The 17,786-nt window shown below is 46.2% G+C and overlaps 1 protein-coding gene and 1 pseudogene across 3 annotated transcripts; both read left to right on the plus strand.

Annotated features, from left to right (window-relative positions):
* The first annotated feature begins 84 nt into the window (after positions 1-84).
* TSEN34 (tRNA splicing endonuclease subunit 34) lies at positions 85-6,440 on the plus strand. Of its 3 annotated transcripts, none has more exons than XM_025985332.2 (5): positions 85-394; positions 1,083-1,329; positions 1,552-1,795; positions 1,945-2,202; positions 5,943-6,440. In XM_025985332.2, the coding sequence occupies exons 2-5, from the start codon at positions 1,087-1,089 to the stop codon at positions 6,128-6,130; spliced, it is 933 nt and encodes a 310-aa protein (XP_025841117.1). In that variant the 5' UTR covers positions 85-394; positions 1,083-1,086; the 3' UTR covers positions 6,131-6,440. The 3 variants fall into 3 exon arrangements, with proteins under 3 accessions (XP_025841117.1, XP_072614946.1, XP_025841118.1); XM_072758845.1 differs by lacking the exon at positions 5,943-6,440 and adding an exon at positions 2,301-3,998 and having other exon boundaries at positions 258-394; XM_025985333.2 differs by lacking the exon at positions 85-394 and adding an exon at positions 714-830.
* Positions 5,602-5,745, plus strand: LOC112909444 (U2 spliceosomal RNA; annotated as a pseudogene).
* Positions 6,441-17,786: the final 11,346 nt, after the last annotated feature.

Genomic DNA, 17,786 nt, shown 5'->3' on the forward strand with positions numbered 1-17,786 from the left:
GCCCGAGGGGCGGCCCCCGTTGACCTGTCAGCCGCGGGGGCGGGGCGGGGCGGGGCGGGGCGGGGGCGGGGCCAGGGCAACTAGCCTCCCACACCCGAGAGGCAGAACCGTAGAGGCGGAGGGAGGTTCGCTTCGCGGGGGCGGGGCCAGGTTGTTCCCCTTCGCGGGAAGGCGGGGCTACGGTGCTGCTGGGCGGATCCCAGAGTTCCCGCTCGGCTGAGGTGGCGGCGTGACGAGATTGACGCAGGGGGTCGGAGTGGGGAGGGGTGGAGGAAGCTGCGCGTGGCGCGCTACGTAGGGGTGGCTCCGCCGGGGCTGCGAGCTGGTGTTTACGGTGACTAGCTCGTTCTGTCGGAGGACGGGACCGCATTCTGAGGGGAACGCTCACGAGGAGGTGAGCCCGCCCGAGCAGGGAACGGACGGCGGGTGCTCAGGGGGAGGGGCCTCCGGCTGCGGGGCTCGCTCAGTAGGGCGGGTACTCCCCAGCCGGGAGCGCCTGCGGCCGGAGCGGGCGGGGCCTGGCTGCTGGTTGACGGGAGCCGAGGGAGCCCGGACGCCGGCCTTCGGGAGGGGGCGGGGCTGCGAGTTCGGCCGACCCGGGAGGGGCGGGGCTTGTGCTGTGGGTGTCCCACCCCGCGAGAGGAGGGCCTGAGGCCGCGCCTCGTTGGTTCGGAAAGGGGAGGGGCCGAGTTCCGGGGCACTGGAAGGGGGCGTGGCCCCGCGCTAGGGGAGCAGAGGACCGGAACGCTGACTGCAGGGTCCGGAGGGCCGAGCTGGGCCCCAGCGTCTCGGCGAGAGGCGGGGCCTCGTCTCGGCGGCACCGGGGCCTGGTGGGATCGCCGGGGAGCGGGGTCCGGGGGGCCCAGGGGGCGGGCCCGGCGGCCAGGGGGCGGGGCCTGGTGTGGAAAATTGGCAGGTGGCGAACGCGGCCCCCGCGAGGCTCCACCCCCCAGGCTCAGGGGCGGGGCGTCGCTGAGACACCCCACCCCCACGCCCACCCCCACCCCCACCCCCACCCCCACCCCCACCCCCGCGGTGGGAGCACTCTGTCGGTGACCGCTGTGCCTCCCTGGCCCCCGCAGGAGGATGCTGGTGGTGGAGGTGGCGAACGGCCGCTCCCTGGTATGGGGGGCCGAGGCGGTGCAGGCACTGCGGGAGCGTCTGGGAGTAGGGGGCCGCACGGTGGGCGCCCTGCCCCGCGGGCCCCGCCAGAACTCGCGCCTGGGCCTCCCGCTGCTGCTGATGCCCGAAGAGGCGCGGCTTCTGGCCGAGATCGGCGCGGTGACCCTGGTCAGCGCCCCGCGCCCGGATCCGCGCCAACACAGCCTGGTAAGGGGCGGACGGGGTGGGGGCGGTGCAAACGCTCAGGACGTGGAGGCAGGACACCCAGACTGCGGGTCTCTGCGGGAGGGGTCTGGGCGCCTTGGATTCTGGAGACTGGGATCCCCAGGTTCAGGCTTTGGGTTAGGGAGGAGTCAGGGGGCCAGGGTTCCTGGCTTCCTAAGGCAGGGCAGACTTGGATCCTGGGATTCCCGCCGCTTTACTTCTCAGGCTCTGGCATCCTTCAAACGCCAGCAAGAGCAGGACTTCCAGGAGCAAAGCGCCCTGGCAGCGGAGGCCCGTGAGACTCGTCGTCAGGAACTCCTAGAGAAGATTGCGGAGGGCCAGGCTGCGAAGAAACAGAAGCTGGAGCAGGAATCGGTGGCCAGCGAGAGCCAGGAGGCCAGTGCGAACCCGGCTGCCGCAGAGAGTGAGGCTGGTGCGAGCCAGGCTCCTGGAGAGCCGGAGGAAGCAGGTGAGGGTGGGAGTGGAGTCCACGGACCAGGAGCAGGGGAGAGGGAGATCTTTTGGGAATCCTGGCTGGGAATCTAGGGCCTGGGGCTCATTGGGGGATGGGAAGACCTGTCCTTGGATGCATCAGACTCTTGCATTCACCTCCCACAGGTTCCTCCTCTCCTCAGCCAGGACCATCAAATGGGGTGGCCCCTTTGCCCAGGTCGGCTCTGCTGGTCCAGCTGGCCACTGCTAGGCCTCGACCTATCAAGGCTAGGCCTCTGGATTGGCGTGTCCAGTCCAAAGACTGGCCGCATGCTGGCCGTCCTGCCCATGAGCTTCGGTATAGCATCTACAGAGACCTGTGGGAACGAGGCTTCTTCCTCAGTGCAGCTGGCAAGTTCGGGGGTGACTTCCTGGTCTATCCTGGTAAGTTTTGTTGGGACCTCCCCTTGTGAAAGGGACCTCCTTTTTCTCAAAGCCCTCACCTTTTTTCACAAGCCTGCCACCTTTTTGTCTTTTCTCAGCCTCTGAAACCCATGGAAGGACAAGAACACTTGGCAACCATTTGAAGGGCAGTATAGTAAATCTAAGCACTTTCTGTGATCCAGAAGTTTCACTCAGAGACTCTTAGATATGTGCACAAAACGTACAAGGAATCATCACTGCAGGATTCCTTACGGTAGTGAAATATTAGCGACCAGAATGATTATTAATAGGTTAGTGGTTACACACTGGTGTTAGTTGTCAGAGTAATGTAGGTCCATGTACATTTATGAAAAAATGACCAAAGGGGGGGAAAAAGAACCACTTGTCGGAAACAGGTACAGTAAAAAGCACATTATGTTTTCTGTTGTGATGCAGTTATGTACGTGTTACTTGAATAGCTTTAAAAATTATGCTCTAGGGGCATCTGGCTGGCTCTTCCGGTAGAGCATGCAACTTTTGACCTCAGGTTGTAGGTTCTAGCCCCATATTGGGTGAAGAGATTACTTAAAATCTTAAAAAAAAAAAATCCATATGGCTCTAGTGAAAGAATAGGAGAACTTAAGGTGAAGTATGGAGTGGAAAGTAACTAGCAAGGAGAAGAAGGCCTGAAAGAACGTACTCCAGCCCAAGTACAGTGGTTACCTCTGAGAAGGAATGTGCATTGGGTATAGGTAAAGGAGACTTTCAGTGTATTAGTTCATTTTTGATTTTTTAGTAAGAATGCCTTTATTGTGTAACTTAAAGGTTAAAAAAGTAAATCTGCAGGCAAATCACCTTTTTTTGTTCCTCCTGAGAACGCAGAAGGATAGAAACACCTGATACATAGTCAAATCTTAGCTATTGGTTGGAGACCGACCGTGTCTTCTGCACACGAGCTGAGAACCTTCATCTCTTCTCAGACCAAACACTCAACTGAGGGACTGACTTAGGACAGACAGTGTACCTGCCCTGTGCTCTACAGAACCACTGTCCTTACTTTGCTGCTGGTTTTTTGTGACTTCTGTACATAAAAGGTGATTTTGATTTTGAAAATGAGTGTTCAGCTTACTAAACGTATGAAGGCTAATATCTAGTTTCTAAGCTTTCAGTTCAGGTTGCAAATCCTTCTTTCCAATCTAGCAGGTTTTTGTTTTGTTTTGTTTTAATTCATGAGAGACACAGAGACACAGGCAAAGGGAGAAGCAGGCTCCACACAGGTTGCCCGATGTGGGACTCAATCCCAGGACCCCAGGATCACTCCCTGGGCCAAAGGCAGGCGCTAAACCACTGAGCCACCCAGGGATCCCCATCAATCTAGCAGATTTTGAGGGACTGTTTGTCCCTGTGTGATCCTACTCACAGAAGGCCTTATGTGGTTTTCAGCGTTAGAAGCTGCATTTTAAATTTTAATGTATTTCTTTTCCTTTTTAAGTTGTATGGTTTTCTGGCTATAGAACTTGCCAAAAACTCAGATCTAATAAATTGCAAATGGGCTGAGTTTTAAGTTTACATGTTCTAATACGGTTAAGAGTCTTACTAAAACTACAGGTTAAAATAAGGTTAAATCTGGGTCACCTGGGCAGCCCGGGTGGCTCAGCAGTTTAGCACCACCTTCAGCCCAGGGCGTGATCCCGGAGTTCTGGGATCGAGTCCCATGTCAAGCTCCCTGCATGGAGCCTGCTCCTCTCCCTCTGCCTGTGTCTGTGTCTGTGTCTCTGTCTCTCTCTCATGAATAAATAAAATCTTAAAAAAATAAATTTGGAGCACCTGGGTGGCTCAGTTGGTAAAGCATCTGCCTTCAACTTGCATCATGATCTCAGGGTCCCAGGATTGAGTCCTGCATCAGGCTCCCTGCTCAGTGGGGAGTCTGCTTCTCCCTCTTCCTCTCCCCCCTACCCCCTGCTCATGCACGTGTGTGCGCTCTCTCTCTCTCATAAATAAAAAAAATATTTTAAAAAAGTAATAAAATAACAATGAAATAAGGTTAAATACACCAACAACTTAATCACACATTTGAAACTGGCCCACAAGGCTGACCTGTTAGGTTTTTTTTTTTAAGATCTTATTTATTTATTTATGAGAGACAGAAAGAGAGGCAGAGACATAGGCAGAGGGAGAAGCAGGCTCCTCGCAAGGAGCCCAATGTGGACTTGACCCAGACTCTGGGATCATGCCCTGAATCAAAGGCAGATGCTCAACCACTCAGCCATCCAGGCATCCCTGACCTGTTCTAATACATCAATATTTCTAAAACAATGCATACTTGATATATATGAGATATACATAAAATCCTTATTCCCTGAAGATGAAAGTCTTCAAGGTCTGAATCCCTTAAATATTTCTAACAGTAAATCTTCCCAATCTTAAAAGACACTAAGTCTTTTAGAACAGTTTTGGGAAAAAAAAAAAAAAAAGAACAGTTTTGGGGTATCTTCTCAAGTGTTTTGATGCTTCCTTCTGAGCCGGCAGAGGTGTCACACCAGACAGAGTGATGCCTGGCTCCTGGCTGTGTTCTGGCTGGAAATCCAGCTAACAGTCCTCTCATGTGGGATACCTCACCACTTTGCTCTTGTAGGTTTACATTACCTACCCCTTTATCTTCTGTATGGTACCCCACTCTGGTTCCTACTCTATTTGATCAGATTTACCTAATTCAGGGGCAGACCACAACCCCAGGTCAAATGCAGTCCAACAGGTTTTAAAGGTAAAGTTACCAGAACGCAGCCCTGTCCATTTGTTGACGTACGGTCTGTGGCTCCTGTTGTGCTACAGTGCAGAGGTGAGTACCTGTAACATGGCCCACAAAATGGAGGATATTTAGTATCTGGCCCTTTTCTGAAAAATTGTGTTAGCTCCTTTATCGCATCTATTTATCACTCCATCCTTTTGTAAATTCTTTTCTTCTTTTACTCTGTTAGAGTCACTTCTTGGATATTCACATGACATGGCTTTGACTGACTTTGTGGTCCTAGTTCTTACATCACGACAGTGATATATTCAATTGTTTTGTTTTTTGAATACAATTATGCCATACATCTGTGGCAGTTTGCCCCACCTGCCCCTCCCCACGCAGGGTATTGTTTATTTTTCCATGTTGGTACATTCTTTTCATTTTATTTATTTATTTATTAAAAAAAATTTTTTTTTTAATTCTTTTTTTTTTTTTTTATTTATGATAGTCACACACACAGAGAGAGAAAGAGAGGCAGAGACACAGGCAGAGGGAGAAGCAGGCTCCATGCACCGGGAGCCCGACGTGGGATTCGATCCCGGGTCTCCAGGATCACACCCTGGGCCAAAGGCAGGCGCCAAACCGCTGCGCCACCAGGGATCCCCATTCTTTTCATTTTAACAGCTATAATCGCTTCTCAGCCTTTTGGCTAAGATCAAGTGCATTTAAACAGCTATATAATATTTCGTCTTATGGAGAGACCACAAATTTAACAAGTCTGTGGTTTTGATTGTTTCCATTTCTTAGCAGTTGTAAATGATAACAGAGTGAACATCTTCATAGATATATTTTAGTGCCACTATCCTTATAAGTAAAAAATGCCATAAAGTGGAACTGCTAGGTACAAGAAGAGCTATTTTGAAATATTCATAGTGATTACTTAAATGATTCCTGTCTCCTACCTGTAGACATTCCAGTGTCTTCTAGCCTTCTACCACTGGGAACTGCTACATGTCTCTCTTTTACCCAGGTGACCCACTTCGTTTCCACGCCCACTACATTGCTCAGTGCTGGGCTCCTGGGGACCCCATTCCACTCCAGGACCTGGTTTCTGCTGGCCGCTTGGGGACCAGCGTCAGAAAGACGCTGCTGCTCTGTTCCCCTCAGCCTGATGGTAAAGTGGTCTACACCTCCCTGCAGTGGGCCAGCCTACAGTGAACTCCAGAGACCCGTGGGGATGTGGCTGCATCTGTGGAAAGAGCCCTTCTAGATGGTCCCAAGCTCATCTCTGCAAATGGGAGGCTGCAAACCCTCCTGCCTCTTTCTGCGGTTAGATTTTGACTCCGGATTTATAAACACTACATCCTTCTTATTTCCCTCCCTGTTTCAAAGCACTTATTGGCTGTGATATTTTTGTAGTTACTTATTTCCAAGCTGTGAGCTTCTTGAGGGTGAAGACTGGGTTTGATTCATCTCCAGTTTCTACAGGGCTTAGGGCCAAGAGGTCTCAGTAAACTTGTTGAATAAACACGGAGTCTGTGTTTTGAATTCTGATGGCAATGGGGGGGTTGGCAGTGTGGGTGTTTGCATTTGCTTATACAGAGGAGGGAATGCCTGGAGGAGTCCTGCTGCTAGTGGGTAGCCAGTGGGGCTGGGATTTTTTTTTTAAGATTTTATTTATTGATGAGAGAGAGAGAGGCAGAGACACAGGCAGAGGAAGAAGCAGGCTCCATGCAGGGAGCCCGACATGGGACTCAATCCCGGGTCTCCAGGGTCACACCCTGGGCTGAAGGCGGCGCTAAACCCCTGAGCCACCAGGGCTGCCCAGGGGCTGGGATTTATTTATTTTATTTATTTTTTTATTTTTTTAAATTTTTATTTATTTATGATAGTCACACACACAGAGAGAGAGAGGCAGAGACATAGGCAGAGGGAGAAGCAGGCTCCATGCACCGGGAGCCCGATGTGGGATTCGATCCCAGGTCTCCAGGATCGCGCCCTGGGCCAAAGGCAGGCGCCAAACCGCTGCGCCACCCACGGATCCCAGGGGCTGGGATTTAAAACTTGGTCTTCCTTCCTTCCTTCCTTCCTTCCTTCCTTCCTTCCTTCCTTCCTTCCTTCCTTCCTTCCTTCCTTCTTTCCTCCTTCCCTCCCTCCCTCCCTCCCTTCCTTCCTTCCTTCCATCCTTCTTTTTTTTTAAAACCTGGTCTTTCTGAATCCAGGGTCTGCACTCTTCCCACCACACTGAACTTCCTTTTGAGAAGATTTTCACAGAGTGTTTCAGGTGCACACAAAGACATAAATAAAAGTAACATGAAGAAAAGGCACATGAGTGTTGCAGTTTCAGGACAGAGGTTCAGGTGGGGAGGGAATGTCAGGAGGGACACTTGGGGCTGTGGAATGCTGCTGGTGGTTTTTTTCTTGGCCTGGGTGGTGTTTATTCAGGTGTGTAGCATTATTTTTTATACCATACATTTATGATTCAGATCATTTTTTTATATGTGTGTTCTGTTCCACCCTCTCTTAAAAAGTTGAAACACATCCAAAGAAAATACACATTTGTGAGATGCCTTTCTGCTTGAAAAATTGCTTGAACGTTATCACTACTGACTTTCAATATTTACATATATACTTTAAAAATGCATAGTTTGTTACATAGATTTTGTTACTGAAATACAGTCACATGGTAATGATTCTGGAACTGAAAGTGTCTATCTCTAGTTTCTCAATGTCTGGGCTGCCAATTTCTTCTTTCTTTCCTATCCTTCTCAGTAAACGAATTTGCTAGAACCTCATATTTCCTGTAAACTTAGATTAATTTAAAACAGGACACTAATCCCTGCCTCATTAACACTGTTCTTTGTGCCTCTTTGATAACTGGTTTGCAAATCTATTCTCCAGGCTCTCTCTTCTCTACAACAAAGCACTTAGTTGACTCAGTACTGAGTACCTCTGTCTTCCCTCAAAAATTCCTCATTAAAAACTTGGCACTTGGTGGGCTCAGTAGAGCATGCAGCTCTTGATTTCAGGGTCATGAGTTCAAGCTCCATGTCTAGGTCTACAGTTTACTTAACAACAACAACAACTTGTAAGGACTTCCACATGCAAAAGAAGAAAGAGAAGAAGGAAATGTAGACTTTATGCCCTTTACAAAAATTAACTCAAAATGGATCATAGACTTCAGTATAAAATGCAGAACTATTTAACTCATAGGAGATAATAGGAGAAAACCTAGACGACCATGGTTGTGGCCATGACACTTCAGACAGAATACCAAAGGCAGGACCAATGAAAGAATTGATAAGGTGGACTTCACTAAAATTAAAAACTGAGGCCGTACTGCAAAAGACAGCTGATAAAAGACTGTCGTCCGAAATATAGAAATAATTCTTAAACCTCAACAGTAAGAAACAACCTAACCAGGGGCACCTGGGTGGCTCAGTCGGTTAGACACCCCACTGGAGCCCAATGTGGGACTAGATCCCTGAACTCCAGGATCACACCCTGAGACAAAAGCAGAGCTTAACCGCTGAGTTATCCAGGCATCCTGTCAGCTCAGGTCTTAATCTCAGCATTATGAGTTCAAGCTCTGCATTAGGCTCTGCACTAGGTGTGGGAACCTACTTAAAAACATCGGGCTCCCTGCGTGGAGCCTGCTTCTTCCTCTGCTTGCGTCTCTGCCTCTCTCTCTCTCTCTGTCGTGAATAAATAAATAAAATCTTTAAAAAAAAATAAAACAACAATCTGACCGAAAAAAAAAAAAAAAGCCAAAGACCTTAACAGACCCCTCACTGAAGGAATTCTACAGATGGTGAGTAAGCACATGAAAAGATGCTCCACATGTTGTGTCACGTAGACATGAAATTAAGTAACAGTGAGATACAACTACACACCTGTAAGAATGGCCAAAATCCAGAACATTAACACACCACCAAGTGCTGGCGAGATGAGCAACCAAAACTCATTCACTGCTGGTGGGAACAAAAAATGGCACAGCCAATTAGGAAGACAGTCTGGAGATTTCTCACAAAACTGAATATACTCTCACCATATGCAATTGATGTGACTGTTTCCAGTAAGTATATTCCTTGGTATTTACCTAAAGGAGCTGAATATTTATGGCCCTATTAAAACCAGATGTTTATAACAGCGTTATTCATAGTTGCCAAAACTTGGACACAATCAAGACGTCCATTGTAGATGGATAAATAAACTAGTCCATCGAGACTATGGAATATTATTCAGTGTCAAAGAGAGCCAAAGTATCAAGCCATGAAAAGACATGGAGAAACCTTAAATGCACAGTACTAAGTGAAAGCAGCCAATCTGAAAAGGCTGCTTACTGTATGATTCCAACTGTGTGACATTCTGGAAAAGGCAAAACTGGAGACAATAAAATGATGAATAGTTGCCAGAAGTTAGGGAGGAGGGATGAACAGGAGAACAGAGGATTTGTAGGCCAGGGAAACTACTAAGACCATACTGGTGGATATGCATCACTATACATTTGTCCAAACCCATAGTGTGCACATCACGAGTGACCTCTAAGGTGAACTATAGGGCTTGGTGCAAATGAGGTGTTGATGTAGGCTTATCAGTGGTAACAAATGGACCCCCAGGTGGGGGATGCTGATGTTGGAAGAGACTGTGCATTAGTGGGGGTGGGGGCACGCAGGAAATCTCTGTACCTTCCTCTCAGTTTTGCTGTGACCCTAAAACAGGTCTTTAAAAAACCCATATAGGCGCTACCTTTCAAACACTGTAGACCCATATTTGACCACATCACTCCATCTTCTCAGCCACCATGTCAGCAACAGCAACATCACTCATGTGTATGGATGATTGCAGTAGCTTCCTGACTCATCTCCTTGGACTCTATCCTCGCCCCTCTATGCTCTGTTTTCAACAGAATGGCTGGCATAATTGGGTTAAAAGGTGGGTCACACCGTGTCCCTCTTCTTTGGAACTCTCCAGTGGTTTCCTATCTCAAAGGAAAAGCAAAGGCTCGATGTTGTATGTTCCCTGTCCCTGTCCATGTCTCTTGTCTATGCTTACACTACCCCTATATTCTACCTGGAATGCTCTTCCCCTGATGGCCACATGGTCTTGTCCCGTACAGTCCACTGGTCTTTGCTTCAATGTCACTTTCTCAGGCCTTCCATGATAACCCTACCTTTATAGTTAACATCCCTCCTGTATGTCCCTTCCCTCTTCATTTATTTGCTTTAACATTTATCACTAATGTGATTTATAGTGAGAAATGTGCATTTGGATTTCATCTCCATTCTTGGCACAGACCTCCTAAAACCCTTGCAATTTCCTAAGAGCAATAAAGATGTCTTATTATTCCTAACAAAACCCTTTCAACCACACCTGAGTTTATATTAATGAGATGACCTCCGGGGGGTGGGGGGAGAAGGGCTGAAGGTTGGGTCATTCATGAATTGCCCATGATTTAATTAATTGTGGCTAAGTAATGAAGCCACCCTATAAACCCCAAAGGACGGGAGTTGAGAACTTCTGGGTGGGTAAACATATGGAGATGACATACACGCTCTGGGTCCTCTTCCCATGCCTGGCCCTATGCATCTCTCCCATCTGCTGTCCCTGAGTTACATTCTTACATAATAAACCAATGATCAGGTAAGTAAAATGTGCCTCTGAGTTCTGTGAACCACTCTAGTAAATTAATGAACTGGAGGAGATATTTGTGAGAAACTTCCATCTGTAGATGGAGTATATATTTAGTTATTAATAAATTTAACACTGTCAACTATAGTTGATCCTCTGCTAAGACACAGATAAAAAGGAAATATGAGACCCCTGCCATCCTATAACTTTTTTGTCTGGGAGCTAATCTGTAAATAAGACAACAAAATGAACAAGGTAGCCTAAAAGACCTAGCAATACATGATGAGACCACAATGATGATGATTCCTAATAGTGAGCGCCTTCTTTGTGCACCATCAGTCCCCACTGTAATCTTATGAGGTGGCACCACCAACAACCTCATTTCACAGATAAGGACGCTGAGGCAGAGAATGGTGGAGAAACTTGTCCAAGGGAGTTCGGTGGTTGCAGGGTTTCAGCCCAGGCGTCTGGCTAGAGCTGCCTCCCTGAGGTGGGGACGCTGCCTGTTGGGAGCACAGAGCGACAACAGTGCAAAGTAGTGCTCAAGAGCACAGCCACAGGGCCAGGCCACAGGGCCAGTCCCAACTCCAACCTTGGCCTGATTTCCCTTGTTGAGAGACTGTGTAGAAAAATGGACAATGGTCAGACCATGCACAAAGATAGAATTCTGAGGGAGGCCAGCCTGCTCCCTCTAGGAGCAGTGCAGGAAGCCATACCATACCCCTGTAACCATTGGTCCAAAATGGCTAGGACTTGACTAATAACTGACAACTTCTCTAATTTTTTGTTGCTGGCTCTAATATAAGACCAATTAGAAAGATCCAAATATGCTCTCCTAACCGATGGCATAGGACAGCGACTCCTGGTGAGCCTGCCTCTAGGTTCTCTGGGCCCACAGTCTCTGGTCAGGGCTCACATGCAGCTTTCCATGTTTTCCACTGTAGGCTTTCCCCCTCCTCTGCCTGCTTGAGTTTCTGCCAGAATTGCCATGTCTGTGGCTCTGCCCTCATGGATGACTTTGAGGGGTTCAAAACTTCAGAGGAGGAAGTGACTACAGATTTGGTGGGAACAGCAAGAAAACCTGGGTTAGAAGTGGAGCCTGAATATGGGATCACATTGCTGCAAGTTCATGGTCAAACTGGAACAGATGAGGAGCTGCCTCTGAAGGAGGAGCGAAGAACGTGGTTTTCGGAGATGGAATCGACTCCTGGTGAAGATGCTGTGAAGATTGTTGAAACGACAACAGTGGATTTAGAATATCACATAAGCTTGGCAAAGCAGTGGCAGGGTTTTAGAGCATTGACTCCAATTGGGAAAGCAGTTTTACTCAGGGTAAAACATTATCAAACTGCATCAGCTGCCACAGGAAGTCATGACCGGAAGAGTCAACTGATGTGGCAAACTTCACCGTTGTATTATTTTTAAAAATATATTTTATTTATTTATTCATGAGAGACACAGAGAGAGGCAGAGACACAGGCAGAGGGAGAAGCAGGCTCCATGCAGGGGGCCTGGTGTGGGACTCGATCCTGGATCTCTAGGATCATGCCCTGGGCTGAAGGCGGTGCTAAACCGCTGAGCCACCCAGACTGCCCCAACTGTTGTCTTATTTTAAGAAGTTGCCCCAGCTACCCCATCTTCAGCACCCACCACCCTGACCAGTCAGCTGCCACCAACGTGAAGGCAAGACCTTCCAGCAGCAGAAGGATTATGACTCACTGAGAGCTCAGATGATGGTCAGCATTTGTTAGCAATAAAGTGTTTTTAAAAGTAAGGTGCAGGGCAGCCCGGGTGGCTCAGCGTTTATCGCCGTCTTCAGCCCAGGGCGTGATCCTGGAGACTGGGGATCAAGTCCCACCTTGGGCTCCCTGCATGGAGCCTGCTTCTCCCTATGCCTCTGTGTGTGTGTGTCTCTCATGAATAAATAAATAAAATATTTTTTAAAAAAATTAAGGTGCATAAGGGACACCTGGGTGGCTCAGGGTTGAGCGTCTGCCCTTGGCTCAGAGTGTGTGATCCCAGGGCCCTGGGATCAAGTGCCATATTGGGCTCCTTACGGGGAGCCTGCTTCTCCCTCTGCCTATGTCTCTGCCTCCCTCTGTGTATCCCTCATGAATAAATAAACAAAATTAAGGTGCGTACATTGTCTTTTTAGACATAATGCTATTGCACACTTAATAAACTACAGTATCATGTAAGCATAATTTTTGTTTTTATTTTTGAGAGAAAAAGAGAGGGAGAAAGTGAGGGGAAGGGCAGGGGGGGAGAGAGAGAGATTGAGAGTCCTAAGCAGACTCCTTACTAAGCAAGGAGCCTGACATAGGACTTGATCTTGTGACCCTGAGATTATGACCTGAGCCGAAATCAAAAGTCAGCTGCTCAACCAACTGAGCCACCCAGGTGTCCCAGGCATAACATTTTTATATCCACCAGGACCTTATGGCCATAGCTACGACCTACCACATTATGCTGCTAGGAGTAGGCGTATGTGCTGAGATGCTATGTGATCCCTCTGCTGAGCCTCAATTGGTTTTGGGCTCACGTCATCACAACACTTGTGCAAGAGAGCTAGGTACCATTTAAAAAGCTGCCTCTGACGTGCCACTGGTCCCAACAGAAACCGAATGACAGGAGACATGAGTGTGTATGCAACTGGACCTATCCATGATGAGCTGGGTATGGTTATTTCCATTCAGGTTTAAGTTCACACTTACTGTTGGCCACTGTTGGGTAAAGGGTAGGCCTAGGCCATGAATAGGTCTGGGGGCAAATGTGGGGATTGCAAGCATACACCTACACACTTACCCTGTCACAATGACACCTCTTTTCAGTGGTCATCAACAGCTTTGTGACCTGGGTCGTGTTTGGGTAGTGTGATGTTTCAGAGTAGTGTTGCTCTACAGCCACACCGGTGGGACTCTTAAAAATACCAGTGAGCAGATATTTTGGTAATGAACAGGATGATACACTTTTTTAAAAAAGGGATTTATTTATTTATTTATTTGAGAGAGAGAGCGCATGAGCAGGAGGAAGGGGGAAAGGGAGAAGCAGACTCCTTGCTGAGCAGGAAGCCCCATGTGGGACTCGATCCCAGAGCCCTCGGATCACGACCTGAGCTGAAGGCAGACACTTAACCGATTGAGCCACCCAAGTGCCCCAGATAATGCACATTTTGTGGAAAGAGATCCGACTAGGTGTGAGATGTGCACAGACTCCTGGATAGTAGTAAATGCCTCGCATACATGATCAGGGAACTGGAAGGAGCAGGATCAGTGGGAGGGTACAGGGTTATCCAGGAAGGAGGCATGTGTATGCATAGATGAAAGGAGTGGGCACAGAGTACTCGGATTTCTGAATCAGATAGAAATATCCCCTGCAGACTCTCTGGCCAAGGAGACAGGGTGGCTCATTGAGTAGATGTTAGCCAGCCTCTCTGTTCTTCCTTGTCCCAGTGTTTGTGCAGTGAGCCTATGGAGTAAGTAGCCGTGGTGGCAGAGGCGGAGGGTGCTCAGGAGTCTCATAACATGGACTGCCTTTATTGAAAGTGACCTAACCATAGACACTGCTCAATGTCCATCGCTTCAGCAGCGGAGACCAACACTGAGTCCTTAGCTTTGTATCATTTCTATGGAAGCAAAGCAGACATATGGTTGCAAGATGATTTCATCTGCAGTGGAATGGACGCGAATGGAGCCTAACTGATATGCATATATAGTCACTGGGGTGTAAACTGTACCCCCTTTAGTTGTGCAGTATGATCAGCTTTGGCAAATGTACCACTCAGTTAACAACCTTCGCCACAATCAATACATGAAACATTGCCATCACTCCTAAAAGTTCCATGGTGAGCTTTCCAGTCAACCTGATGGAAGCAAACAGCAATTAGCTTTCTTTCTGTAGGTCTTACTCTTGTTCGTTGTAGAATTTTACAGAAATGAAACCATAAGATATATACTCCTGTCATGTCTGCCCTCTTTTGTGCAGTCTGTTTTTAAAAATCTCATCCATTTTATTGATGTCTTTTTGAATTTCATTTTTCTAATGATTATACATGTTGAGCATTTTTTATGTGTTCATTGTTATTTATGTACTTTCTTTGAGAAATGTTGGTTCAAATTATTTTGCTCATGTGGGAGGGTTTTATTATTACTTGTAAAAGTGCTTATTTATTCTACATAATCCTTTATTGGATACACATATGTACATGCACACATACTTCTTAGTCCTGGCTTGTCTTTTCTATTACCTAATGCTGTCTTTTAAGAGCAAAAAAGTTTAATTTTATGAAGTCCAAAAACCTTTCTTTTTTTTGTACCTTGCTAAAAAATCTTCGCCTAATCCAATTTGTGAAGATTTTTAAAAAGTGTTTTGTTTTTCTTAGATGCCTTATGGTTTTGACTTTTGCTATAAGGTCTATGATCCGTTTCATGTGAATTACTGTGTATGGTGATGGTGTGAAGTAAAGATCAAGGTTCTTTTTTTTCCCCCTCAAACACATATCTAGTTGTTCCAGCAACATTTGTTGAGATTTATCTTTCCATCAAGAAGTGCTTTTGTCTCGTTGTTAAAAATCAATCATATATGTGTGGGTTTACCTCTGGCATCTCTATTTTTTCCAACTACCTATCCCTATGCAAATGCCACACCATCCATTACATTTATTCCTTCCACAGAAAGTCTTGGAGGAAGAAGACGTCCAATCTTGGTTTTTTTTCAGAATTGTGGTGCTATTATTGTTCTTTTATATTTCCACACAGATGTTAGAGTCAGCTTGTCAACCACTAAAATAGCTAGTTGGGATTTTTAAAAAAAATATTTAAGTAATCTCTACACCCAACGTGGGGCTGGAATTCATGACACAAAGATCAAGAGTCACACACTATTCCAAATGAGCCAGCCTGGTGCCCCAGCTAGTTGGGATTTTGATTTGGTTTGCTTACTACTTTTTTTTTTTTGAAGATTTATTTATTTGTTTATTCAGAGAGAGAGAGAGAGAGAGGCAGAGACACAGGCAGAGGGAGAAGCAGGCTCCAGGCAGGGAGCCTGATGTGGGGCTGGATCCCAGGACACGAGGATCATGCCCTGGGCCGAAGGCAGGTGCTCAACTGCTGAGCCACTCAGCATCCCGGTATTTGTCTTTCTCTGACCGATTTTGCTTAACATTATACTCTCTTGCAAATGGAAAGATTTCATTCTTTTTTTGTGACAATGTTGAGTCCTTATTTATTTGTATTTTAAGTAGGCTCCATGGCCGATATGGGGCTTGAATTTATAACCTTGAGATTAAGAGTTGCATGAACCAGCCAGCTGCCCCCAATGTTGAGTCTTTCAATCAATGAATGTGGTTATCTCTTTTTCAGTTCTTTAATTTCTCTTAGCTAAGTATTATAGTTTTTAGTCTCCAGATTTGGAGACTTTCATCTATACTCATACTTATCCCTACATGTGTATAGTTTTAGGAGCTATTATAATAGTATTTTAATTTTACTTTCCAATTGTTCATTAATTTATAGAATAAAATTCAGTTGATAGTTCTTCCTCCTTTGTATGCTTTTTATTCCTTTCACTTGTTTTACTGTTCGCCAGTTCTGAATAGAAGTCATGAGAGTATCATTGATTTGTTTCATAACATGAAAGTGTTCAGTATGATATTAAAGGTTTTTCATAGGTGTTCTTTATCTGATTAAGGAGATTCCCTTCTATTCCCATGCAGCTGAGCATTTTATTTATTGAATCTTTGTGCATGCACTTATATCATGATGTGCTTTTTCTTTGATAGTCTATTTTTAAAAAGATTTTATTTATTTATTTGCGAGGGACAGAGAGAGAGAGAGAGGCAGGAACACAGGCAGAGGGAGAAGCAGGCTCCATGCAGGAAGCCTGATGCGGGACTTGATCCCAGGACCCCAGGATCATGCCCTGAGCCGAAGGCAAGCACTCAACCGCTGAGCCACCCAGGGGCCCCTCTTGTATAGTCTATTGACATGGTGGATTAACTTTATTGATTTTCAGATGTTCAACTAGCCTATCATTTGAGGATAAATTATACTTTGTTGTGATGCTATTATCATTTTCTTATATTTTAAATGAACCAATATTTTTTATTTACCAAAATTTTAGTGAGGATTTTTGCATTTATGTTTTTGAAGGATATCGGTCTACAGCTTTCTTTCCTCGTACTGTCTTGTCTGATTTGTGCTGCTTGCTGCATTTGGAGTGCTGCTTGCTGATAAAATTGCTGCAAGGTTTTCCTTTCTCTTTTACTTTATGGAAGAGATTGTGTAGAATGTTATTTTCTTTACCCAAGTGCTCAGTGATTTGTGCCAGTGAGAACATTGTGGCTGGGAGTTTCCTTTGTTGGAAAGATGTTTTAACTACAAATGCAACTTAATATTTTAAAAAATATTAAGGTTATTTCTTCTTGAACGAGTCTTGGTACTTTTGTGTCTTTTTAAATATTTTTATTTGTTTGTTCATAGAGACACACAGAGAGAGAGGCAGAGACACAGGCAGAGGGAGAAGCGGGGTCCATGCAGGGAACCTGATGTGGGACTCAATCCCAGGTCTCCAGGATCACACCCCGGGCTGCAGGCGGCGCTAAACCGCTGCGCCACTGGGGCTGCCCAGTACTTTTGTGTCTTTTAGGAGTTGGTCCATTCAACAATGAACCTAGAGGTTATAATGCTAAGTGAAACAAGTCAGATTGAGAAAGACACATCCTATATGATTTCACGTATAAGCAGAACCTAAACAAACAAACAAACAGCAGAATCAGACCTATAAATACAGAGAACAAACATTTGGTTGTTAGAAAGGAGCAAGGTGGAGGGATGGGCAAATTGAGTGAAGGGGAGAGGGAGATATTGGATTCCACCTATGGTGTAAGTTACAGGAATAAAAGGCACAGGGAATGTGGTCCATGATACTGTGATAGTGTTGTATGGTGACAGATGGTAGCTACACTTGTGAATATACCATAATGTATCAACTTGTCAAATCACTAAGTTACACACCTAAAATTAATGTAACATTGTGTGTCAACTATCCTAAAAAAATGAGTTGGACTATTCAAGTTGCCAATATTTTGGGGCACAGAGTTTGCAGTGTTCTCCTACATCCTATTAATGTCAGTGTGGTTTATAGAGATCTCCTGTTATTCATTCCAGATGTTGGCAAGTTGTGTCTTCCTTTTGTCCATTATTAGCCTGGCTAGGCGTTGGCAATTATATTGGTCTTTAAGAAT

Source organism: Vulpes vulpes, chromosome 1, assembly GCF_048418805.1.
Source record: "Vulpes vulpes isolate BD-2025 chromosome 1, VulVul3, whole genome shotgun sequence".
NCBI classification, from domain to species: Eukaryota; Metazoa; Chordata; class Mammalia; order Carnivora; family Canidae; genus Vulpes; species Vulpes vulpes.